The sequence below is a fragment of the Vidua macroura genome, chromosome 35 (genome assembly GCF_024509145.1).
Source record: "Vidua macroura isolate BioBank_ID:100142 chromosome 35, ASM2450914v1, whole genome shotgun sequence".
Lineage (NCBI taxonomy): Eukaryota > Metazoa > Chordata > Aves > Passeriformes > Viduidae > Vidua > Vidua macroura.
This window is the reverse complement of record NC_071605.1, coordinates 533,496-557,220: the sequence shown is the minus strand read 5'-3', so window position 1 is coordinate 557,220 and position 23,725 is coordinate 533,496. Positions and strand designations below refer to the sequence as shown.

General features: G+C 65.9%; 2 protein-coding genes and 1 long non-coding RNA gene across 11 annotated transcripts in view; 2 read left to right on the top strand and 1 right to left on the bottom strand.

Moving 5' to 3' along the window:
• The window catches only part of DTNB (dystrobrevin beta), a 188,488-nt gene extending 181,795 nt beyond the window's left edge, over positions 1 to 6,693 (top strand). For all 6 annotated transcript variants that reach the window (XM_054002118.1, XM_054002116.1, XM_054002114.1 and 3 more), the window contains 2 exons: positions 2,732 to 2,765; positions 5,724 to 6,693. In XM_054002118.1, coding sequence (XP_053858093.1) covers positions 2,732 to 2,736 — 5 coding nt within the window. In that variant the 3' untranslated portion in view covers positions 2,737 to 2,765; positions 5,724 to 6,693. The remainder of the gene's footprint in view (positions 1 to 2,731; positions 2,766 to 5,723) is intronic.
• Positions 6,694 to 17,099: 10,406 nt separating this feature from the next.
• The window catches only part of DNMT3A (DNA methyltransferase 3 alpha), a 46,512-nt gene continuing 39,886 nt past the window's right edge, over positions 17,100 to 23,725 (top strand). For 3 of the 4 annotated variants that reach the window (XM_054002061.1, XM_054002062.1, XM_054002059.1), the window contains exon 1: positions 22,387 to 22,596. In XM_054002061.1, the coding sequence (XP_053858036.1) occupies positions 22,464 to 22,596 (133 nt within the window). In that variant the 5' untranslated portion in view covers positions 22,387 to 22,463. Of the gene's footprint in view, positions 17,167 to 22,386; positions 22,597 to 23,725 lie in introns of those variants that run through there. The other variant, XM_054002063.1, reaches the window with a different exon arrangement.
• On the bottom strand, positions 19,467 to 20,506 carry LOC128821139 (uncharacterized). The gene is made up of 2 exons (XR_008441021.1): positions 20,331 to 20,506; positions 19,467 to 19,872 (listed from the first exon to the last, which is right to left on the bottom strand). It is a non-coding gene; the product is annotated as an uncharacterized LOC128821139 (long non-coding RNA).

Below are 23,725 nucleotides of genomic sequence, written 5' to 3'. Positions count from 1 at the left end.
TCCCAAATCAACCTTCTTTTGATGTAAAGCCGCTCCTAGGGACAGCATCATCCTCGGGCTTCCTCACCGGTTTCTTCATGTAGTTATTTCCTATTTCCCTGCTATGCTTTCATCTTATTCCCAGTTAATGAACCCCAGCACTCCCCTCCCTGCCGGAGAGGCTGACCTTGGATGGAGCAGGCGTGGCTTTGGGGGCTGAAATCCTCCGGGAGGAGGATTTGTTACACACACACTTCCTGCTTCGATCTGTGTGACCAATCCCCCTCGGCCGCATCCCCCGCGGCTGGGGTCACGGAGCAGTGTCCCCAGAGGTGTCCCCAGAGGTGTCCCCGAGGGCTCCAGGCTCCGGAGGGCACAGAGCCTCCTCCATGCCCTCCTGGGGGTGAGACGCCGTGGCAGCTCAGCCTCGCTGCTCCCTGTGCTTCCCCCTGTGGATCCTGGTGCCTCCACGCCTTCCCCTCGGCCAGGTGTTATCCCAGGTGGGAGCAGCTGTGCCAGGGCCAGTCCCTGCTGGCCACGTCCTGCTGCTTCTCCCCCAGGCACCACGTCCCTCTTAGGGCCGGGACGGTGTCACCTGAGGCTCGCCACCTCCTTGTCCCTTCCTCAGTGCCCATTTGGGTTTTATAACCCTGAAACCACTGCAAGGGGGGCCAAGCACCTGGGCTCGGCTCAGACTGCTGGGAACGCAGAGTTTCCTCATCCATTGCATTTCCTGGACAAAAACACCCAGTTTGAAGTGGGGTCCCAGCCCTGGCACAGGGTGCCCAGAGCAGCCGGGGCTGCCCCTGGATCCCTGGCAGTGCCCAAGGCCAGGCTGGACACTGGGACAGTGGCGGTGTCCCTGCCATGGCAGGGGTGGCACTGGGAGGGCTCTGAGGTCACCTTCCCACCCAAACCATGCTGGCATTCCATGGAATGCACCTGCCCATCCTGGCCAGAACTGAGGTCCCGCATCCCCCTGTCCCCAGAGGACTGTCCCTGGCAGGTTTGGGGTGGCACCGAGCTGGGAGCGGTGGCTGTGCCCCTGGCACCTCAGCAGGCTGGAGAAACTGCCTGTGAGACCCCCGTGCAGCTCAGCAAGCCCTGGGAACGTGCCCAGGTGCCAGGCTGGGGCCACCCCCACACAGCCTGGCAGGGACAGCCGGGGACGGGGACACCGAGGTGACCCCGCGGCAGCGACGTGTCCTTGTCGGGGTCCGTGGCTCCTGGGCTGGCACGGCATTCCTGGCGAGGAGGGGACGGTCCTGCCCCTGTGCCTGGCACTGGTGAGGCCACCCAGGGCCCAGCGGGGCTGCCCAGGACAGCAGGGACGGGGCAGGACCATGGAGGTGACACCTGGAAGGGCTGAGGGCGCTGATCAAAGCCAAGCGTGTGAATAACTCCTGGGACAGACTCAGGGAAACTGAGGCACGATCTTCTCCGTGGTGCCTGGGGAGAAGACAAGGGACAGGAATAAAGGGAATTGTCGTTGGACATAAAAAATACCTTTTTACCCCGAGGCTGGTCAAGCATGGCTTGACCCGAGAGGCTGTGGGGTGTCCACCCCTGGGGACCCTCAGGGCACACGGGGGGAGCTCCTGGGCAGCCTGGGGGGCTGGCCCTGCCCTGGGGGCTGGGGCTGGGTGACCCCCAGGCTCAGGAGCAGGTTCCTGCCTGCCCGGACGTGCAGAGGAGCTGCTGGGCCTGTGCAGGTGTGCAGTCCTGGGGCAGATCCTTCATTTGTGGGAAATGAAACGCTCCCCTGGCCAACCTAAGGGAAAATATCCCCTTGCCAACCTAAAGGGAATGCTCCTTTTCCTAACCTAAGGGAAATGCTCCCCTTCCCAGCCTAAAGGAAATGCTCCTTTTCCTAACCTAAGGGAAATGCTCCCCTTCCCAGCCTAAAGGAAATGCTCCTTTTCCTAACCTAAGGGAAATGCTCCTCTTCCCAGCCTAAAGGAAACGCTCCCCTGGCCAACCTAAGGGAAAATATCCCCTTGCTAACCTAAAGGAAACACTCCCCTTCCTAACCTAAGGGAAATGCTCCCCTTCCCAACCTAAAGGAAATGCTCCCCTTCCTAACCTAAGGGAAATGCTCCCCTTCCCAACCTAAAGGAAATGCTCCCCTTCCTAACCTAAAGGAAATGCTCCTTTTCCTAACCTAAAGGAAATGCTCCTTTTCCTAACCTAAGGGAAATGCTCCCCTTCCCAACCTAATGGAAATGCTCCTCTTCCCAAACTAAAGGAAACTCTCCCCTTGCTAACCTAAAGGAAACTCTCTCCTTGCTAACCTAAAGGAAACGCTCCCCTTGCCAACCTAAGGGAAAATATCCCCTTGCCAACCTAAAGGAAATGCTCTCCTTCCTAACCTAAGGGAAATGCTCCCCTTGCCAACCTAAAGGAAATGCTCCTTTTCCTAACCTAAGGGAAACTCTCCCCTTCCCAACCTAAAGGAAACTCTCCCCTTCCCAACCTAAAGGAAACTCTCTCCTTCCCAACCTAAGGGAAACTCTCCCCTTGCCAACCTAAGGGAAACTCTCCCCTTGCTAACCTAAGGAAACTCTCCCCTTCCCAACCTAAAGGAAACTCTCCCCTTCCCAACCTAAAGGAAACTCTCCCCTTCCCAACCTAAAGGAAACTCTCTCCTTGCTAACCTAAAGGAAATTATCCCCTTCCCAACCTAAAGGAAACTCTCCCCTTCCCAACCTAAAGGAAACTCTCCCCTTGCTGACCTGCTCTTCCCTGTCTGCAGGTTAGGAGGGGCCGCAGGCTGGACAGCAGCTCAGGTAAGGACGGACACGTGTCCCACCTCCAGCAGCTCCTGGGGCTCCTGTCACCTCCTGCTCTTGTCCTGTTTCTGCACCAGGGAGGTCCCAGCTGCCCACCCCCCCCCCCCCCCCCCCGCAGGGCTCACTGGGGTGTTTCCCACGGGATTGTGGAATGGGTTGGGTGGGAAGGGAGCCTAAAGCTCACCCAGTGCCACCCCTGCCGTGGCAGGGACACTGCCACTGTCCCAGGGTGTCCCAGTGTCCAACCCGGCCTCGGGCACTGCCAGGGATCCAGGGGCAGCCACAGCTGCTCTGGGAATTCCATCCCAGCCCTTCCCCACCCTCCCAGGGAACAATTCCCAATTCCCAATCTCCCATCCATCCCTGCCCTCTGGCACTGGGAGCCATTCCCTGGCTCCTGTCCCTCCAGGCCTTGTCCCCAGTCCCTCTGCAGCTCTCCTGGAGCCCCTTCAGGCCCTGCCAGGGGCTCTGAGCTCTCCCCAGAGTGGGAAAACACCGACACCAGCTCTGCCAGCCTTATCTCCCATTTTATTGTCACTCCCGTAGCAGGAAACAGGAGCCCGTGGTGATGGACACTGTCCAGACAAACCAAAAACACATTGTGTGCCCCCCAGAAAGCCGGGGCCCTGAGTTAATAACGAGGCACAACAGATGGACAGACAGACAGGTGCACTGAGAGCAGGAGGGGCAGGGCTGGAGCCTGGAGTGTCTCCAGGGAGATCCTTATCTCCCCCACCTGAAAAGCTGCGAGGAGCAGGCTCGGGTTTCCACACCCTCTGGAAGTTTGCCATAATGCCCATCACCCCCCAGTCCCGGTGGGCAGGAGGCAGAAAATCCTCCCCTGGTGGAGGCAGAAAATCCTCCCCTGGTGGAGGCAGAAAATCCTCTCCTGGTGGAGGCAGAAAATCCTCCCCTGGGTGCACCAGGGCCAGGAGGGGATGGGGACAGGAGGGACCTTCCTCTGGGACCTCTTCCCTCTCCCCGGGTGATTGCAGGGAGCAGGCAGGAGAAATCCTTTCACTGCCCCCTGCCCAAGGTGGCCGTGGGCCAGGAGAATTTGGTGGATCCAAAGCAGGATTTTGTGGGATAAACCCAGCAGCAGCCCCCCAGCCAGCGCCCTCTGCAAAGTGAGGAAAGGGGATTTGCCCTTCCCGCCTCCCGGCCGCTCCGGCAGCGCAAGGAGAGAGCCCCAGAGGGGCTCGGGAGTCTCTCTGACACTTTTCACATTAGAAATTCAAGTCCTGCCTCATCTGGGAAACAATCTGGTAACTCAAGAAGGAGTGAAACTGCAGCGTCGGAAGGGGAGCCAGCGGTGCCACAGGGTGAGGCTTTTCCTCACCCCCTGAAAGGCTCTGGAGGAAGGGACAGGAGTGACCCTGCCACCCCCAGTGCTGGACGGGACAGGAGGAGCCTCAGTTCCCCCCCAGGCCCAGCGGGGCCCCAGCACCAGCCAGGAGCAGCACTGAGTGAGAGCCCACTGAGAAGTGAGGGAGAGGAACCAGCCAGGCCTCTCGATCCTGCAGACAGAAAGGGAAAGGACAAAAGAAAAGCAGAAATAATCCTTTACACTGTGGTGGCTCTTCCCCCAGGCAGGAATTCCCCATGGAAAGGGTGCAGGGGCTGCCCAGGGAGGTCTGGAGGTGTCCAGGGAAGGCCTGGATGTGGCTCTGGGCTGGGGACAAGGTGGGGATTGCACCTGGTGACCCTGGAGGTGTTCCCTCAGTGAATCCTCAAGTTCCTCCCAGTCCCGTGTGTGTGCCAGGAGCAGGGGGTGCTCCTGGTGGAGGGGGTGTCCAGCTCTGGCCACCCTTGGGCAGCAGCACCAGGGGCTTTCAGCCTTCCAACAGATCCTGAGGGGGGCAAAGCCCCCAGCCCCGACCTCACCTGGGCTGGCAGAGTCACCTGGGGACCTGCCCTGGCCTCAGGAGCTGCAGCAGGTCTGGGCTCAGCAGGACACTCGGCAGGTGCCACACTCGGGTCTGGCCAGGGGGGGACACGGGGGGGCACAGCCCCGGGCAGGGGGCTCAGGGGTCACGGAGCCAATGGAGCCACTGAGGCTGGAAAAGCTCTCTGGGACACCGAGCCAGCCATCCCAGCACTGCCCCGGCCACCAGTGTCCCCAAGTGCCACAGCCACAGGGCCTTGAAACCCCTCCAGGGATGGGGACCCCAGCCCTGCCTGGGCAGGACAGCCCTTTCCAGGTGGGAATTGTTCCCAAAATCCACCCTGAGCCTGCCCTGGCCCAGCCTGAGGCCATTTCCCCTTGGCCTGTCCCTGTTCCCTGGCAGCAGAGCCCGACCCCCCCTGGCTGTCCCCTCCTGGCAGGGAGTTGTGCAGAGCCACAGGGTCCCCCCTGAGCCTCCTTTTCTCCAGGCTGAGCCCCTTCCCAGCTCCCTCAGCCCCTCCTGGGGCTCCATTCCCTTCCCAGCTCCGTTCCCTTCCCATCCTGGGGCTCCATTCCCTCCCCAGCTCCCTGGAGAGCACCGGTGGCTCCAGGGCCAGGCAGGGTGTCTGTGGGATTTCCGTGGGATTTCTGTGGGATCTCTGCAGGATCTCTGTGGGATTTCCATGGGATTTCTGCAGGATCTCTGCAGGATCTCTGCCAGGATCTCTGTGGGATTTCCATGGGATTCCTGCAGGATCTCTGCAGGATCTCTGCCAGGATCTCTGTGGGACTTCCATGGGATTTCTGCAGGATCTCTGTGGGATTGCTGTGGGATCTTAGCGGGATTGTTGTGGGATTTCTGTGGGATCTCTGCAGGATCTCTGCCAGGATCTCTGTGGGATTTCCATGGGATTTCTGAAGGATCTCTGCAGGATTTCTGTGGGATCTCTGCAGGATCTCTGCCAGGATCTCTGTGGAATTTCCATGGGATTCCTGCAGGATCTCTGCAGGATCTCTGCGGGATCTCTGCGGGATCTCTGCAGACCCTGACGGGGTTCCTGGTGCCGCAGGCTCGGAGGTTGCCCTTCTCCTGCCATCGAGGGACGTGTCCCCCCTCAGAAGAGGCCGTTCCAGCCCATCCATCACCATCGTGCAACTGTGACCGATCTCCACCACGCGCTGCCGCCGCGGCCGCCCCGAGGGCAGCGGGAGCTGTCCCGAGGACCCTCGGCGGGCACTGCCCCCAGGCCATTGCATGTCCCCTCGGTGTGCTTCCCAACGGCGACCAGACCCGTCCCAGCCGGCTCAGCCGCTCACGGGAGGCTTCAAAAACAACAACAACAACAAAAAAAAAAAAAAACCCTGAAAGGACACTGCTGGTGGCTGCTCCCGCTCTGTGTGCTGCTCCCTTCCACAGTGCCACTGTCACTCGCCACGCTGGCCACTGCTCCTGCCTTCTGTCCCCCCCCCCCCGTGCACGGAGCAAAGGGCTGCAGGCCCTCCAGGGTCCCTCCTGCGCGGGGATTCAGCTCTTACAGACGCGCAGGGATGGGGCTGTGCTGGGCCACCGAGCTCTGCTGTTCGCGTGCCAAGCAGGGAATTGAGGGAGGAGCAGGCCCGGCTGAGAGGAGCACCGGCAGCAGGAGCTGGGCTCAGTTGTGGTGGCAATTAGGGAAATGAGGGAGCAGCGAGGGCGGCTCGCCCCGCTCCATCACCGCTGCCAAAAACGCGGCCAGCAGCCCGGGCAGCGGCGGTGCCCGCGCCTTGTCCCGTGGCGCTCGGGAATGTCGTTGTGAGTGCGAGGAGCCCAGGGCCCCCATGCATCCGTAAATATTCGTGGAGGGTGATGGATGAAGGGAGCCCAGAGCCCCCCTCCCCGGCTCTGCCCCCTCCCCACAGCGAGGGCTCCCCCTCACCGGGCGGGGACGGGGACGAGAAACACCCCGGTGGCCGCAGGCCTGGCTGGATGGAAGTGCTGGCAACGAGCCGCGAGGGGAGGGGAGCCAGGAGAGCCTGGAGGGGAGAGCAGCTTCAGCTGGAAAAGGGGGGACAGGGATGGGGACAGGGATGGGGATGGGGATGGGGATGGGGACAGGGATGGGGATGGGGATGGGGATGGGGATGGGGATGGGGACAAGGACAGGGATGGGGACAAGGACAGGGATGGGGACAGGGACGGGGATGGGGACAGGGATGGGGATGGGGATGGGGATGGGGATGGGGGTGGGGATGGGGACAAGGACAGGGATGGGGACAAGGACAGGGATGGGGACAGGGACGGGGATGGGAATAGGGACAAGGACAGGGATAAGGATGGGAATGGCAATAAGGACAGGGATAGGGATGGGGACAGGGACAAGGACAGGGATGGGAGCAAGGACAGGGATGGGGATGGGAATAAGGACAGGGATGGGGATGGGAATGGGGATAAGGACAGGGACAAGGACAGGGATAAGGATGGGAATGGCAATAAGGACAAGGATAGGGATGGGAATGGGGACAAGGACAGGGATGGGGATGGGAATGGGGACAAGGACAGGGATGGGGACAAGGACAAGGACAGGGATAAGGATGGGAATGGCAATAAGGACAAGGATATGGATGGCAATGGGGACAAGGACAGGGATGGGGACAGGGACAAGGACAGGGATAGGCATGGGAATGGCAATAAGGACAGGGATGAGGATGGGGACAAGGAGTAGGATGGGAGCAAGGACAGGGATGGGGAGAGGAATGGGGATGGGAATGGCAATAAGGACAGGGATGGGGAGAAGGGATGGGGATGAAGATGGGAATGGGGATAAGGACAGGGATGAGGATGGGGACAAGGACAGGAATAAGGATGGGAATGGGGATAAGGACAGGGATGGGAATGGGGACAAGGACAGGAATAAGCATGGGAATGGCAATAAGGACAGGGATGGGAATGGGGACAAGGACAAGGACAGGGATGGGGAGAGAGATGGGAGATGGAGATAGGAATGGGAATGCAGACAGGAACAGGGGTGAGGATGGGGAGATGGGGACCAGGACAGAGATAGGGACCACCTCACGTGGGTTTTCAGCCGAATTTGCTGCGCTCGGGCGTGCAGCATCTTTGGCTGCGTCGTGGGCCCAAGCACAGAACATGGGCATGTTTTCCCAGCTGGGGTGGGGGCGGCCACCAGGAGCTGGGGGTGTCACAGCTGCACGGGGGTCAGGGTCTGTCCCCCAGGCAGAGCTGAGAGGGGCCAGGGGGTCTCCCAGCACCTCCTGTAGGCAAGAGGCTGGGGGTGCCCACCAAGCCCTGCCGGGGGCACTGCCAGGGCAGGGACGGTGGCACCTGGGCTTGGTGTGGGAAGCCTGGTGGCATCCATGGCTTGGAGGGGATGGGAAGGAAGCTGCAGGGCCTCCCCAGCACCCCTGACACCCGGGAGAGCAGGATTGGGGTGCCCAGGGCCCTGTTGTGCCATGTCACCCAGGGGTGTCACTTAGGGAGGTAATTAACCCCGTTTTTAATTGCCCCCTGGGCTGAACACAGGCTGGGGCAGAGCCATGGGGCTCACGCCAGCTGCACCCTCCCGATCAGGATTGCCACTTGCAACTCCCTGGGGCAAAACCAACCCGAAGGAAAACGCACCTGAGAGCATTTTCCCACGGGCAGTCCCGGGGCAGAGCCGTTCCTGGCGCTGGTATTCCCGGGTGAATGCCAGGACAGGGACACCCCAATCAATCCCGGGATCGGGATTGTCCCCGGGATCAGGCAGGACTGTCCCTGGGATCAGGACTGTGCCCGGGATCAGGATTGTGCCCGGGATCAGGCAGGACTGTCCCCGGGATCAGGATTGTGCCCGGGATCAGGCAGGACTGTCCCCGGGATCAGGATTGTGCCCGGGATCAGGCAGGACTGTCCCTGGGATCAGGACTGTCCCTGGGATCAGGATTGTGCCCGGGAGCGAGCACGACTGTCCCCGGGATCAGGCAGGACTGTCCCCAAGAGCGAGATTGTCCCCGGGATCAGGATTGTCCCCTGTATCAGGACTGTCCCCGGGATCAGGCAGGACTGTCCCTGGGATCAGGACTGTCCCCGGGATCGGGATTGTCCCCCGGATCAGGACTGTCCCCGGGAGCCCTAGGAGCAGGACTGTCCCCGGGATCGGGATTGTCCCCTGTATCAAGACTGTCCCTGGGATCAGGACTGTCCCCGGAATCGGGATTGTCCCCGGGATCAGTTGTGTCCCCGGGAGCGGCTGGCGACGCCGCAGCCGATGCCGTAAGCACGGGGAATGTTTCCAGCAGCAGCCTGTGAGCAGGGAGACATGTTCTGTCATCCGCCAAATATTTAATAAATCCATCTCCTCCCTGCGGGGTGTCTTGTCCCTTCGCCATGTGGAAAAGGCCGGGATTCGATGAGAAAAGGGAAGCGAGGCTTTCCTGGGAAGCGCCTGCTCGGAGGCGGGAGCAGCTGCGGGCGCTGCAGAGCCGGAGATCCCGCATTGGTCATGGCCGCGGTCACCGGGAGCGCACAGAGCCGCCAGTGTTCGGCCCCGGCACAGCTGCCCCGCCGCCAGATGTGCCCCCCACCGCACAGCCGCACATCTGGCACGGGAGAGCGGGGTGGGGGGCACCAAGGTGGTGACAGAACCCCCAGCGCCTGCGGGCGCACCCCGGGCTCGGTGTCACCAAGGTGGTGACACCCGCAGCAGAACCCGGGCTCGGTGTCACCAAGGTGGTGACACCCTCAGCACAGCCCGGGCTCGGTGTCACCAAGGTGGTGACACCCGCAGCAGAACCCGCAGCGCACCCCGGGCTCGGTGTCACCAAGGTGGTGACACCCGCAGCGCACCCCGGGCTCGGTGTCACCAAGGTGGTGACACCCGCAGCGCACCCCGGGCTCGGTGTCGCCGCTGCCGCCCCGGACACGGAGCCGCCTCTGGGCCCCAGCCGGCCCCGGCCCCGGTTTGCGGACGGGTCACAGCCGGCACCGGCTCCCCGGGGATGCCCGGCGGCCGCTGCCAGCCCCAGCAGCGACACCCGGAGCCTCCCCCCAGCCTCTCCCACCATCCCGGCAGAAACCTGATCCCTCGGAATCCGCGGGGTCCCGGGCACAGGTGCGTCCCCTCCGCTCCCCAGCCCCGGTTTGGCACAGCCCCGCGCCCTTCCCGGCGCTCATGTGTTGTTTGAGTTAAACATCCTGGTGGGAAAGATGCAGAGCCTCCCCGAGCCGGGGGCTCCCGGCGCCGGGGCTGGGGCAGCTTTGTGCTCCTCGCTCCGGCGTGAGGAGGGGGGAAACCCGGGCACGGCAGGGCAGGGGCTGCCGCGGCACCCCCGGGACACCGGGGCGCTCCGGGACACCACCACCCGTGCCCACCCGTGCCCAGCACCGCGCTGGCGGCTCCTGCCCTGTCCCGTCTGTCCCCACCCGGGTCGGGCTCCGTTTGGGGACACGAAGCCACCGCGGTGCCGGCGGGGCCTGGGTGGGCACAGCCCCAGCCCGGGGCCCCCTCCCGCGGTGAGGGACCCCCACCCGCCCTGTCCCCCCCCCACGGGGGCGTGGGTGCCGTGCAGGCTCGGCCAGGCCCGACGTCCCCCCCGCTGCTCATCCCACAGGCCGGAACCCTCCCGCACCTCATTAGAGCCGTAATTAATCCCGATTATTCCCGCCTGCGGCTCCCGCTCCGAGTGGGCTCAGCCCCACGAAGACCCCAGGAACCCCATGGAGACCCCAAGGTCTGGCGCACCCCAAGGAGACCGCAGGGACCCCACAGAGACCCGAAAGACCCCAAGGGCCCCATGGAGAGCCCGAGAAGCTCAAGCACCCCAAGGAGACCCCGAACGCCTCATGGAGGCCCCGGGAATCTCTGTGCACCCCAAGGCGTCCTCAGGGACCCCCTGTACCCCAGGACCCCCACTGGCCTGGGGAGCAGGCCGGCCCCAGCCAGCCCCGTGCCCATGCAGCTCCAGCACCCACAGGCAGCCCCGGGGCAGGGGGCACAGCCGGGGGGCACAGCTGGGGGCACCCGGTGTCCCCCCGCACGGGGCCGGGGGCTCGGGTCCGCTGCTCGCCGAGCCCCCCCGTCCATCCCCGGATGGATCCCTTCATTGCTGACTCCCCTGCCCTTCATCCCAGCCCTCCTCCTCCTCCTGCCCACCAAGCAGGCGGCCGCAGGTGCCGGCAGCCCCAGGCTGTGCCCCACGGGGGTCCCGGCCCCGCCGAGCCCACCCCCCGCTCCCTGTGACACCCGCCGTGTCCCCGGGGACGAGGCACCGCCGCGTGCTCCCGGTGCCACCGGGCCCCGCGGCTGCTGCGTGCCAGGGGGGTGCCACAAGCCCCGGTGGCACCTGGGGACGTGGCAAGCACCGAGCCCCTTCCAGCGGGCCCCTCCCGGGGGCTCGGGGGGCTCGGGGGGCCCGGGCGGGCGGTGCCCGGGCTGCCAGCCATCGCTGCTGTGCAGGAATTGCATAACCGGGAGCCCTCGGAGCTGGAAACGAGGTCAGGCGGGAGGGGACAGCGGGGACAGCGGGGACAGCGGGGACAGCGGGGACCGGCCGCAGCTGCTCACCCTCCCCGGGCGGAGGCAGCGGCAGCCGCACGCCGGCAGTGGCACCGGGACATGGAACCGGGACACGGCACCGGGACACGGCACCGGGACATGGCACCGGGACATGGAACCGGGAATGGCACCGGGACACAGAACCGGGACACGGAACCGGGAGTGGCACCAGGAATGGCACCGGCAGTGGCACCGGGACACGGAACCGGGACACGGAACCAGGAATGGCACCAGGACACGGAACCGGGAGTGGCACCAGGAATGGCACTGGGACACGGCACCGGGAATGGCACCGGGACACGGAACCAGGAATGGCACCGGGAACAGCACCAGGACACCGCACCGGGAACGGCACTGGGACACAGCACCGGGACATGGCACCGGGACACGGAACCGGGAGTGGCACCAGGAATGGCACCAGGAATGGCACCGGGACACAGAACCGGGAGTGGCACCAGGAATGGCACCGGCAATGGCACTGGGACATGGCACCGGGAATGGCACCGGGACACGGAACCAGGAATGGCACCAGGACATGGCACCGGGACACAGCACCAGGACACAGAACCAGGACATGGAACCAGGAATGGCACTGGGAATGGCACTGGGACACGGCACCGGGAATGGCACCGGGAGTGGCACCGGGAGTGGCACCGGGAATGGCACCGGGAGTGGCACCGGGAATGGCACCGTGACGTCGCCCAGCAGTGGCAGTGCCAGGAGCTCGGGGCCACCGTGCCACCACACCTGCATCTCTCGGGATCCCTCTGGCTGTGGGACCATCACAGCCGCGTCCCTCGGGGCACCGGAGCCATGGTGGCACCGTGCCTCGGTCCCCTGGGGTCCCCTGACCACAGTGACATCACACCTATGTCCCTGTGAGGTCCCTCAGGCCGTGGTGCCATCACACCTGCATCCCTCGGGGCCACCATCCCTTGGCCACCACCGCTGCCACCCTCATTGCCCCACGTCACCCCTGAGCTCGCCAGCCACGTCCCCACACCCCGTGTCCCCAGGGCCTGCCAGAGGTGGCCGGGGACAGTACAGTCACAGCAGTGCCACCCTGGCACATGGTGACACCACCCAGCACACGGTGACACCGCCTGGCACACGGTGACACCACTGGGCACATGGTGACACCGCCCAGCACACGGTGACACCGCCAGGCACACGGTGACACCGCCTGGCACACGGTGACACCACTGGGCACATGGTGACACCACCCAGCACACGGTGACACCGCCTGGCACACGGTGACACCGCTGGGCACACGGTGACACCGCCTGGCACACGGTGACACCAGCTCTCCCCAGCCGTGTCACCAGCACCGGCTTAATTTGGAGCCCGCCCTCCAGGCGAGATTAATTAATCCGATCCCCGCCCCAGGGAACTGCCCGTGCCCCGGCAGCTGTCACCCTGTCACCCTGTCACTCTGTCACCGTGTCACCGGGCTGTGTCACCGGTGCCGAGGCTGAGCTGCCGGGGGGTTCCAGCATGGGGGGACCCCGGGAACCCCCAGCGGTTCCAGGGGACACATCCTGCCCTGGCACGTGGGGACAGGGCTGGAGCCGCCGCACGCTGCAGGCCGAGCTGCCCAGAGGCCACGGGGCTCCTCAGCCCGGCAGGGATCTCTGGAGCCCGGAGGGGACGGGAGCTGCGAGCCCCCGAGGAGCAGGATGGCTCTGCAGGAGCCTGGCGACACCAGGGCCTGCTGTGAAGGTGGATGAGCCGTGGCCATCCTCATCCTCCTCATCCTCCTCCTCCTCCTCTGCTCAGCCCGGCCCAGCCCAGCCCAGCCCAGTGTGGGGCTGTTCCCCAGGATGGGATCGGGGGGTGAATCCCAAATCCAGCCCACCAGGACCCTGCCCATGGGATCGGGGGGTAAATCCCAATCCCAGCCCATGGGATCAGGGGGTAAATCCCAATCCCAGCCCATGGGATATGGGGGGTAAATCCCAATCCCAGCCCATGGGATTGGGGGGTAAATCCCAATCCCAGCCCATGGGATCGTGGGGTAAATCCCAATCCCAGCCCATGGGATATGGGGGGTAAATCCCAATCCCAGCCCATGGGATTGGGGGGTAAATCCCAATCCCAGCCCGTGGGATCTGGGGGGTAAATCCCAATCCCAGCCCACCAGGACCCAGCCCATGGGATCTGGGGAGTGAATCCCAATCCCTGTCCATGGGATCAGGGGGTAAATCCCAATCCCAGCCCATGGTATATGGGGGGTAAATCCCAATCCCAGCCCATGGTATATGGGGGGTAAATCCCAATCCCAGCCCATGGGATCGGGGGGTAAATCCCAATCCCAGCCCATGGGATCGTGGGGTAAATCCCAATCCCAGCCCGTGGGATCTGGGGGGTAAATCCCAATCCCAGCCCACCAGGACCCAGCCCATGGGATCTGGGGAGTGAATCCCAATCCCTGTCCATGGGATCAGGGTGGTAAATCCCAATCCCTGTCCATGGGAGCTGGGGAGTGAATCCCAATCCCTGTCCATGGGATCAGGGGGGTAAATCCCAATCCCTGTCCATGGGAGCTGGGGAGTGAATCCCAATCCCTGTCCATGGGATCAGGGGGGTAAATCCCAATCCCTGTCCATGGGAGCTGGGGAGTGAATCCCAATCCCTGTCCATGGGATCAGGGGGTAAATCCCAATCCCAGCCCACCAGGACTCTGCCCATGGGATTTGAGGGTTTAATCCCAGCCCACCATGACCTTGCCCGTGAAATTTGAGGTTTAATCCCAGCCCAGCAGGACCCTGCCCGTGGGATTTGAGGGATCAATCCCAGTCCCCTGCTCTGGTCCAGGGCCACCTTCCCCTTTCCAGCCGGGATCCCCAGCACGCACAGGAGGCTCCTGCAGGGCACCCGTGGCAGTGAGCGGGGGCCTATCCCAGCAGGGAACACGCCATTAATTAGCATTGTTAATTAACGCGTTACTTTGCAGTGCCCCCCTGTGCCCCAGGAGCCTTCCAGCACGGAGGGCCAGGGGAGCTCTGCCCAGGGGGCCCCTCTCGGGGCTGCAATCCTGGCACAGGCAGGCAGGAACGGGGCTGCCAAAGCACAGCCAGCCGCTGCTGGGCCCTTCCACGCCCGTGCCGGGCTCTGTGGCACAACCCTGGGCGCCCAGACGGTGCCCGGGCGGTGCTGGATGCTCCGAGGGTCCCCCCAAAGTCACCCCGTCCTCAGCCTGGATCAAGCCCAGGTTTTTGTGGACTGAAAGCAGCACCTGTGCCAGGTGTTGGGAGCGGCAGCGTGAGCTCCCCACGGCCCCCCCCCCCCGGCTCCTCTGGAGTCTCCAGAGGTCCCCAGGCCCAGCCCTGAGCCCCCCGAGCCCCCTGAGCCCCCAGACCCCCCAGAGTCTCCAGAACCTCCCCAGGCCCAGCCCCCTGAGCCCCCTGAGCCCTGACTCCTCCAGAGCTCCTCAATCCCAGCCCTGAGCCCCCTGAGCCCCCAGACCCCCCAGAGTCTCCAGAACTCCCCAGGCCCAGCCCCGAGCCCCCCATGCCCCCTGCTCCCCCAGCTCCCCAGCTCCCCTGGCTCCTCAATCCCAGCCCTGAGCCCCCCAAGCCCCCCAAGCCCCCTGAGCTCCCCAAGCCCCCCAGCTCCCCAGTCCCAGCCCTGAGCCCCCCGAGCCCCCCGAGCCCCCTGGCTCCCCAAGCCCCCTGAGCCCCCCGAGCCCCCCAAGCCCCCTGAGCTCCCCAAGCCCCCCGGCTGCAGTCCCAGCCCTGAGCCCCCCGAGCCCCCTGGCTCCCCAAGCCCCCTGGCTCCCCAGTCCCAGCCCTGAGCCCCCCGAACCCCCTGAGCCCCCTGAGCCCCCCGAGCCCTCCGGCTCCCCGACTGCCCTGGCTCCTCAATCCCAGCCCTGAGGCCCCCGAGCCCCCCGAGCTCCCCAAGCCCCCCGGCTCCCCAGTCCCAGCCCCGAGCCCCCCGAGCCCCCCGAGCCCCCTGAGCCCCCTGAGCCCCCTGAGCCCCCAGCTCCCCCAGCTCCTCAATCCCAGCCCTGAGCCCCCTGAGCCCCCTGAGCCCCCAGGCCCCCCAGAGTCTCTGGATCTCCCCAGTCCCAGCCCTGAGCCCCCCGAGCCCCCCGGAGCCCCCGAGCCCCCCGAGCCCCCCGGCTCCCAGCAGCCGCTGGTCTCTCCCGGCAGTGCCCGGCTCTCCGAGCCCAGCCCCGCTCCCGCTGCTCCAGCAGCCCCCACCGGGCCCGCCAGAGGGAATTGAAGCCCCCCTCCCCAAAGAGCCCCCGCTCCCCGAGGCCTCCGTGCATCCCTGCCCGCTGGAATTCCCGGGGCTCCGCGCCCCCCACCCAGCTCGGGGCGCCCCGAGGGCCGCAGGCCAGCGCCCCACAGGGATGGCATCGGGGTCACCCTGGTGTCCCCCTGCAGCCCCGGAGCAGGCACGCCGTGGGCAGAACTCCCGAGATGTCCTGTCAGGGCCCAGGGGTCGTGCTGGCAGCAGGGACGGGACGCGGCTGGCACGAGTGTGGGGAGAGGGGGACGGGGCAAGGAGGGATGGCCTGGCCTGGCCTGGCCTGGATTGGATTGGCTTGGCTGGGCTTGGATTGGATTGGATTGGATTGGCTTGGCTTGGCCTGGCCTGGCTTGGCTTGAATTGGATTGGCATGGCACGGCTTGGATTGGATTGGATTGGATTGGATTGGATTGGATTGGATTGGATTGGCTTGGATTTGTTTGGCTTGGCTTGGATTAGGTTGGATTGGATTGGGTTGGATTGGATTGGATTGGATTGGATTGGATTGGCCTGGTTTGGCTTGGCTTGGCTGGGCTTGGCTTGGCTTGGCTTGAATTGGATTGGCATGGCACGGCTTGGATTGGATTGGCTTGAATTGGATTGGTTTGGATTGGATTGGTTTGGATTGGATGGATTGGATTGGATTGGATTGGATTGGCTTGGATTGGATTGGTTTGGATTGGTTTGGATTGGATTGGATTGGCATGGCACGGCCTGGCTTGGCTTGCCTTGGCACCGCACAGCTTTTGACCACACTTGGCTTGGCCTGGCCTGGCTTGGCCCAGCACAGCTTGGCACGGCTTGGCATGACACTGGACAGCCCTTGGCTTGGTCTGGTACGGCCTGGCTTGGCACGGTACGGCTTGGCATGGAATGGCTTGGCTTGGTCTTAGCATGGCAGAGCTTGGCATGGCTTGGCACGGCACAGCACAGCGCAGCCCTCTACCATCCCGGCTTGGCTCGGACCAGCCTGGCCTGGCCTGGCACAGCTCAGCTTGGCACAGCTTGCCTTGACATGGCACAGCCCTTGGCCACACTTGGCTCGACCCGGCCTGGCTTGGCACGGCAGGGTTTGGGATGGCACGGCAGGGTTTGGGATGGCACGGCAGGGTTTGGTTTGGCACGGCAGGGTTTGGGATGGCACACCGTGTGTTAGCACCGGGCTCCGTCCCTGCTCCGGCGCAGAAACTCAGCTCTGTGCCGTGCCGAGCCGTGCCATGCCGAGCCGTGCCATGCCCGTGCCGTGTCAAGCCGTGCCATGCCGTTCCGAGCCGTGCCTGTGCCATGCCATGCCGAACCGTGCCCGTGCTGTGCTGTGCCGTTCCAAGCCGAGCCGTGCCCGTGCCGTGCTGTTCCGAGCCGTGCCCGTGCCCGTGCCCGTGCCGAGCCGTGCTGTGCCCGTGCCCGTGCCGTGCTGTTCCGAGCCGTGCCCGTGCCCGTGCCGAGCCGTGCCGAGCTGCGCCCATTCCTGTGCCCGTGCCGTGCCGTTCCGAGCCGTGCCCGTGCCCGTGCCGAGCCGCGCCGTGCCGAGCCGTGCCCGCGGTGCCGGTGCGCGCGGCCGGCGGGCTCTAGGACCGCGCGGCGGGCTCGGTGCTGCAGTGGAGGCGGCGGCGCTGCGGGAGGAGGCCTGGCCGGGCAGCGCAGCGGCGGCGGCGGCTCGGCGGGGCTCGGCACGGCTCGGCGGGGCTCGGCGGGGCTCTGCGCCGGGCCCGCACCGGCCCAGGTAACCGGGACAGCGGGACACCGGCACCGCCGGGACGGCGGCACCGCCGGGACAGCGGCACCGGCACCGCCGGCCCGGCCCGGCCCGGCCCGGCTCGGCTCGGGCGCGCTCGCGTCCGCTCGGCTGCGTTCGGTTCAGTTCGGCTGATGCGTTCGGCGCGGTTCGGCTCCGCTCGGTTCGGTCCAGCTCCGTCCGGTTCGGTTCGGGTGGTGCCTTCGGAAGGGCTCGGGCCCACCCGGAGGGGGTTCGGGTTCCTCCGCAGGGGTTCGGGTCCCTGCGGCCGAGGTTCGGGTCCCTACGGCCGAGGTTCGGCTCCCTCCGGCGGACTTCGGCTCCCTCCGGCGGGGCTCGGCCCGGGCCGGCGCGGCCCCGGTGACTCCGCCGTCCCGGGCCCGCGGCAGGAAAACACGGCAGGGCCGGGCCCGCCGGGCCCCCCCGGCCCCGCGCCGCCCCCGCCCGGCCCGGCCCCGCTCGGCCCGGCCGTGCGAGCGGCGGTGGCCGCGCGGCCCGGCCGGCCCGGCCCCCGCGGCGCCGCCGTGTCCTTGAGCGCGGCGCGGGCGGCTGAAGGGCAGCGGGGCCCGGTGGCACCGCCGGCTGTCCCCCCCCCCGGTCCCCTCCCGGCCCGCGGTGTCACCGCCGCGTGCCCCCCCCCCCGCCCGTCCCCGGGCAGACTCGGGCCCGCGGCCGCCCCTGCCCTGCCCGCGGCGGGGCCGCCCGGGCCGGCCCTGCCCAAACTTGGGGGATTTTGCACCAAAAATCCCCCCCCCGGGGGAGGCGCAGCGCCGCGGGGCCCGCGGGCGGGGGCGGCGGGGCCGGGGCCTGGCGGGGCCGGGGGCTGCCGGTCCTGTCCTGCCCGTCCTGGTCCCCCCGCCGGGCCCGGCTCGGTCCCCCTTCCCTGTCGCTTCTCCCCCTTCCCTCTCTGTTCTCCCCCTTCCCTGTCGCTGCCCCCTCCGTGCTCTCCCACCCCTGCCTGTGCATCTCCCCCTCTCTTCCCGCTGCCCACTCACTGCCCGCTTCCTCATCACTTCCCCCCTCCCTGCTCGTTCTCCCCTTCCCTTTCCCTCTCACTTCCCCCTGCCTTCCTGCTCACTTCCCACCACCCTCTCACTCCCCCTGCCCCTCTGGTTTCTTATCTGGCTCTTCCTTCCACCTTCCCCACCGTTTCCTTTTTTGCTTTCCCCTTCCCTTCTTGCTTCTCGCCCTTTCCACTCACTTCCCCCTTCCCACTGGCTTCCCACTTCCGATTCACTTCCCCCCCGCTGCCTCCCTTCCCCCTCGCTTCCCCTCTCCCCTCCCTTCTCCTTCCCCCTCTCTCCCCTTTCCCTCCCACCGCCGTTTCCTCCCCCCCGCTTTCCGGGGTGTTTCGCCTGCGCAAACCTGTGGGCAAATGAGATTTTCCTCCTCTGCTCAGTTCCTCTTTCCGTGCTTCTGCCCTTTGTGTGACGTCGCCGGTGTCACCGCGGGACCGGCCGAGTTCCGTGCTGGCTGCCACGCCACGCCGGGCGGCCGCATCCATCCCGTGGTGGCCGGGAGCCCCCCCGGGACCCGGCCCCTCGTGCTGAGTCAGCTCCAAACTTCCCGGCAGAGCAGCTTTGGTGACACCGAGCAGCTTTGGTGACACCGAGCAGCTTCTGCTCCCTCGAGGAACGGTGCCACGCCAGTGCCCGCCGGTGGGCCCGGTGTGTCCTGGTGTGTCCTGGTGTGTCCTGGTGTCCCAGTGTGGCCCGGTGTGGCCTGGTGTGTCCTGGTGTGTCCCGGTGTGTCCTGGTGTCCCAGTGTGGCCCAGTGTGTGGCCCGGTGTGGCCCGGTGTGGCCCAGTGTGTCCCGGTGTCCCAATGTGGCCCAGTGTGGCCCAGTGTGGCCCGGTGTGGCCCGGTCTGTCTTGGTGTGGCCCAGTGTGGCCCGGTGTGGCCCAGTGTGTCCTGGTGTGTCCTGGTGTGTCCCGGTGTGTCCTGGTGTCCCAGTGTGGCCCAGTGTGTCCCGGTGTGGCCCGGTGTGGCCCGGTGTCCCAGTGTGGCCCAGTGTGGCCCAGTGTGGCCCGGTGTGGCCCGGTGTGTCCCGGTGTGTCCTGGTGTCCCGGTGTGTCCTGGTGTCCCAGTGTGGCCCGGTGTGTCCCGGTGTGTCCTGGTGTCCCGGTGTGGCCCAATGTGGCCCGGTGTGGCCCGGTGTGTCCCGGTGAGTCCCGGTGTCCCCCGATGACCCTGGCTGGCCATGCCCATGCCCCTAAAACCCGGTGGCAGCCGCCGCCGCGCCCCCAGGCCCCGCGCCGCGCCCCGGCAGCCACCCGCAGACCCTCGGGCGGCGCTTTTCGCGCAGGGAGTTTTATTTTGGCACGGCCCTGCCCCGCGCCTTCCCACGGGCCGTGCCCCGGCAGGCCGCGGCGCCCGAGGGCAGCGCGTGGGCCCGGCGCGTGCCGCGGTGTCGCGCCCGTTCCCGCGGCTCACCGCCCTTCCCGGCTCCCGGCCCAGCCCGATCCTGCCGTGCTCCTCCTGCCCCGGCGCGGCTCCCGGCCCTGCTCGGGGTCCCCGGGGGGCTCGGGGCTCTGCTCGTTGGCATCAGGTCCCTCCGGAGTTTCCTCCCCGGTAGCGGAGCACGTGGAGCTCCTGGGTGCTCCCGGTGAGGCCCTCCCGGTGCTGCAGCAGCCGCTTCGTTGTCCCCTGGCTCCATCCACGCTGTCCCACCTGCAGGGCTGGCCGCAGCCTGGCGCTGGGGTGCCACACAGGACTGTCCCGTCCCACCCCGGAACTTCCCATCCCATTATCCCATCCCATTATCCCATCCCATCCCAAACTTCCCATCCCATTATCCCATCCCATCCCATCCCAAACTTCCTATCCCATCCCATCCCATCCCATCCATCCCCTCCCAACATCCCACCCAATCTCACCCCACAACATCCAATTCCACCCCATAACATCCCATCCCAACATCCCACCCCATAACAACCCATCCCACTCCATCCCACCCCATCCCATCCCATCCATCCCACGCCATCCCATCCCATCCCATCCCAAACTTCCCATCCCATCCCATCCCAACATCCCACCCAATCTCACCCCACAACATCCAATACCACCCCATAACATCCCATCCCAACATCCCACCCCATCCCATCCCATCCCATCCCATCCCATCCCATCCACGTTGCTCCTGCTCTGGCAGACCCGGCTGTGGGGCTGTGCCCGGCTTTGGCTGTGCTGTGGAGCAGGGCAGGGCCTGGTGTCGGTCCCTGGGTGCCATGGGGTGCAGGAATCACCCCCAGGGGTGCCATGGGGTGCAGGAATCACCCCCAGGGGTGCCATGGGGTGCAGGAATCACCCCCAGGGGTGCCATGGGGTGCAGGAATCCCTCCTTGGGGTGCTCTGGGGTGCAGTGAATCCCTCCCTGGGGTGCCAGAATGACCCCTTGGGGTGCCATGGGGTGCAGGAATCACTCCCTGGGGTGCCATGAGTTGCCAGAATCACCCCCAGTATGCCATGGGGTGCAGGAATCACTCCCAGGGGTGCTCTGGGTGCAGGAATCACCCCATGGATTTCTCTGGGGTGCAGGAATCACCTCTTGGGGTGCCATGGGGTGCCAGAATCACCCCCGGGGGTGCTGTTGGGTGCAGGAATCACTCCCTGGGGTTCTGTGAGCTGCAGTGAATCACCCTCTGGGGTGCCATGGGGTGCAGGAATCACCCTCTGGGGTTCTCTGGGGTGCAGTGAATCCCTCCCAGGGGTGCCATGGGGTGCAGGAATCACTCTCTGGGATGCCATAGGGTGCAGAGGTGCCATGGGGTGCAGGAATCACTCCCAGGGGTGCCATGGGTTGCCAGAATCACCCCCTGGGGTTCTATGGGGTGCAGTGAATCCCTCCCCGGGGTGCCATGGGGTGCAGGAATCACTCCCAGCAGAGGCTTGGGGTGCCAGAATCACCCCCAGGGGTGCTATGGGTGCAGGAATCACCTCTTGGGGTGCCATGGGGTGCCAGAATCACCCCCAGGGGTTCTGTAAGCTGCAGTGAATCCCTCCCTGGGGAGCCTTGGGGTGCAGGAATCACCCCCTGGGGTGCTGTGGGGTGCCAGAATCACCCCCAGGGGTGTCATGGGGTGCCAGAATCACCCCCAGGGGTGCCTTGGGGTGCAGGAATCACCCCCAGGGGTGCCATGGGGTGCCAGAATCACCCCCAGTATGCCATGGGGTGCAGGAATCACTCCCAGGGGTGCTCTGGGTGCAGGAATCACCCCATGGATTTCTCTGGGGTGCAGGAATCACCTCTTGGGGTGCCATGGGGTGCCAGAATCACCCCCGGGGGTGCCATGGGGTGCCAGAATCACCCCCGGGGGTGCTGTTGGGTGCAGGAATCACTCCCTGGGGTTCTGTGAGCTGCAGTGAATCACCCTCTGGGGTGCCATGGGGTGCAGGAATCACCCTCTGGGGTTCTCTGGGGTGCAGTGAATCCCTCCCAGGGGTGCTGTGGGGTGCAGGAATCACTCTCTGGGATGCCATAGGGTGCAGAGGTGCCATGGGGTGCAGGAATCACTCCCAGGGGTGCCATGGGTTGCCAGAATCACCCCCTGGGGTTCTATGGGGTGCAGTGAATCCCTCCCCGGGGTGCCATGGGGTGCAGGAATCACTCCCAGCAGAGGCTTGGGGTGCCAGAATCACCCCCAGGGGTGCCATGGGGTGCAGGAATCACCTCTTGGGGTGCCATGGGGTGCCAGAATCACCCCCAGGGGTTCTGTAAGCTGCAGTGAATCACTCCCTGGGGAGCCTTGGGGTGCAGGAATCACCCCCTGGGGTTCTCTGGGATGCAGGAATCCCTCCCCGGGGTGCTATGGGGTGCCAGAATCACCCCCAGGGGTGCCATGGGGTGCCAGAATCACCCCCTTGGATGCCATGGGGTGCAGGAATCACTCCCAGAGGTGCTCTGGGTGCAGGAATCACCCCATGGATTTCTCTGGGGTGCAGGAATCACCTCTTGGGGTGCCATAGGGTGCAGGAATCACTCCCAGGGGAGCCTTGGGGTGCAGGAATCACCCCTTTGGATGCCATGGGGTGCAGCAATGACTCCCCGGGGTGCTGTGGGTGCAGTGACTCCATCCTTGGGCCGCACCACGGGGCTGGCTCAGCGCTGCTGAGCACCCCAGGGTCCCCCCTCCGGGCCAGCTCTGTTTTCAGGATCACCCCAGCTCTCGCTGGCACCTCGCCCCCCGCGTCCCCCAGGTGCCGGTGGCTCCCCGGGCTGTGGCACGTGTGGCCGGGCGCTCCTCCCGCAGAGGCCAAATATTTCACCCCTAAATTACAGCTCCGGAGATGAGGTCGAGGCCGCGGCGGTTTCGGCGCAGCCATCTGTCGGAGGCGAAATTGCGTAGCCCCGGGGACGCCCACCGTGTTCCTGCCCGCAGCCCCCACGCTGAGGGGGGCTCGGGGGGGCGCCCACCCCGCCGTGAGTCAGGGGTGGGGGGCGCAGAGGGTGGGGGGGTGACTCACGGCCGCCGCTCCTGTCCCCTCTGAGTCAATCCCGGAGTTGTTCCCTGCTGCTGGGGAAGGAGGAGGAGGAAAAAGGAGGAGGAGGAGGAGGAGGAGGAGCGCGGTGGTGGCAGTGACTCAAAGTGACAACAACAATAATAATACGCTGCGGCACTTGTCACGGGAGAGGCGCTTGGACGGGGTCCCTCGTGCGTCCCCACGGCCGCCGGCGCACGGGGGACCCCGGCCAAGGCGGGGGTGTCACCGCCGCACGCGGGGTCACCTCAGGACGGGGCGGGGGGGGGGGGGGGCACTGCGGTGACGGTATCCCCCGCTCGCCACCGGCACGGGGGGCTGCGGGGGACCCCGCTCGCCGTCACCTAAAATGGCCGGTTAGGTCCCCGCAGGCTCCCGGCTGCGGCACGGCACCGCCGAGGTCCCTAAATATATATATTTTTAAAAAAAAAAAAAAAAAAAAAAAAAAAAGAAAAGAAAAAAAAAAAAAAAAGGCGGGATTTCGGGTGGGTTTTCCATTTTCGTGCCGGTGGCTGCCGCGTGTCTCGCCCAGCCGGCGCAGGTAACCTACTTCGGAACGCCTCTGCCGCCGCGGCGAGCGTGACTCGCCGGTGCTGCCGTGCGGGAGCGGCTCCGCCGGCTGGGCTGGGGCCGCCGCTCGCCCGGCCCGAGCCGCAGGGCCAGCGCCGCCGGGGACGCGGCGGCCGCGGGGGCCGGCGGCCGCTCCCTCCCCGCCGGAGCGCCGGGCGCGGGTCCGTGACCGCCGCCGAGCCGAGCGGCGGCCGGGGGATGCCGCCAAGGACGGTACCGGCGGCCTGAGGCGAGGGCACGCCGCCGAGCCCCCCGACCCATCCCGTCCCGTCCCGTCCCGTCCCGTCCCGCACCGCCGCGGCGGGCGAGCGCAGCCGGGTAAGAGCGCGGGGAGCGGGGCCGGGTCCCGCACGGCCCCTCCGGCGGGGCCCCGCGGGGCGGGCAGCGGGAGGCGGCCGGGCCGCGGCGGCTCCCCGGCTTTGTTCGGCGGCCGGGGCTGCCGCGGGGTTTGTGCGCAGAACAACTATTTTTAGAGCGTTTGGAGACCATGTTGGCTGGAA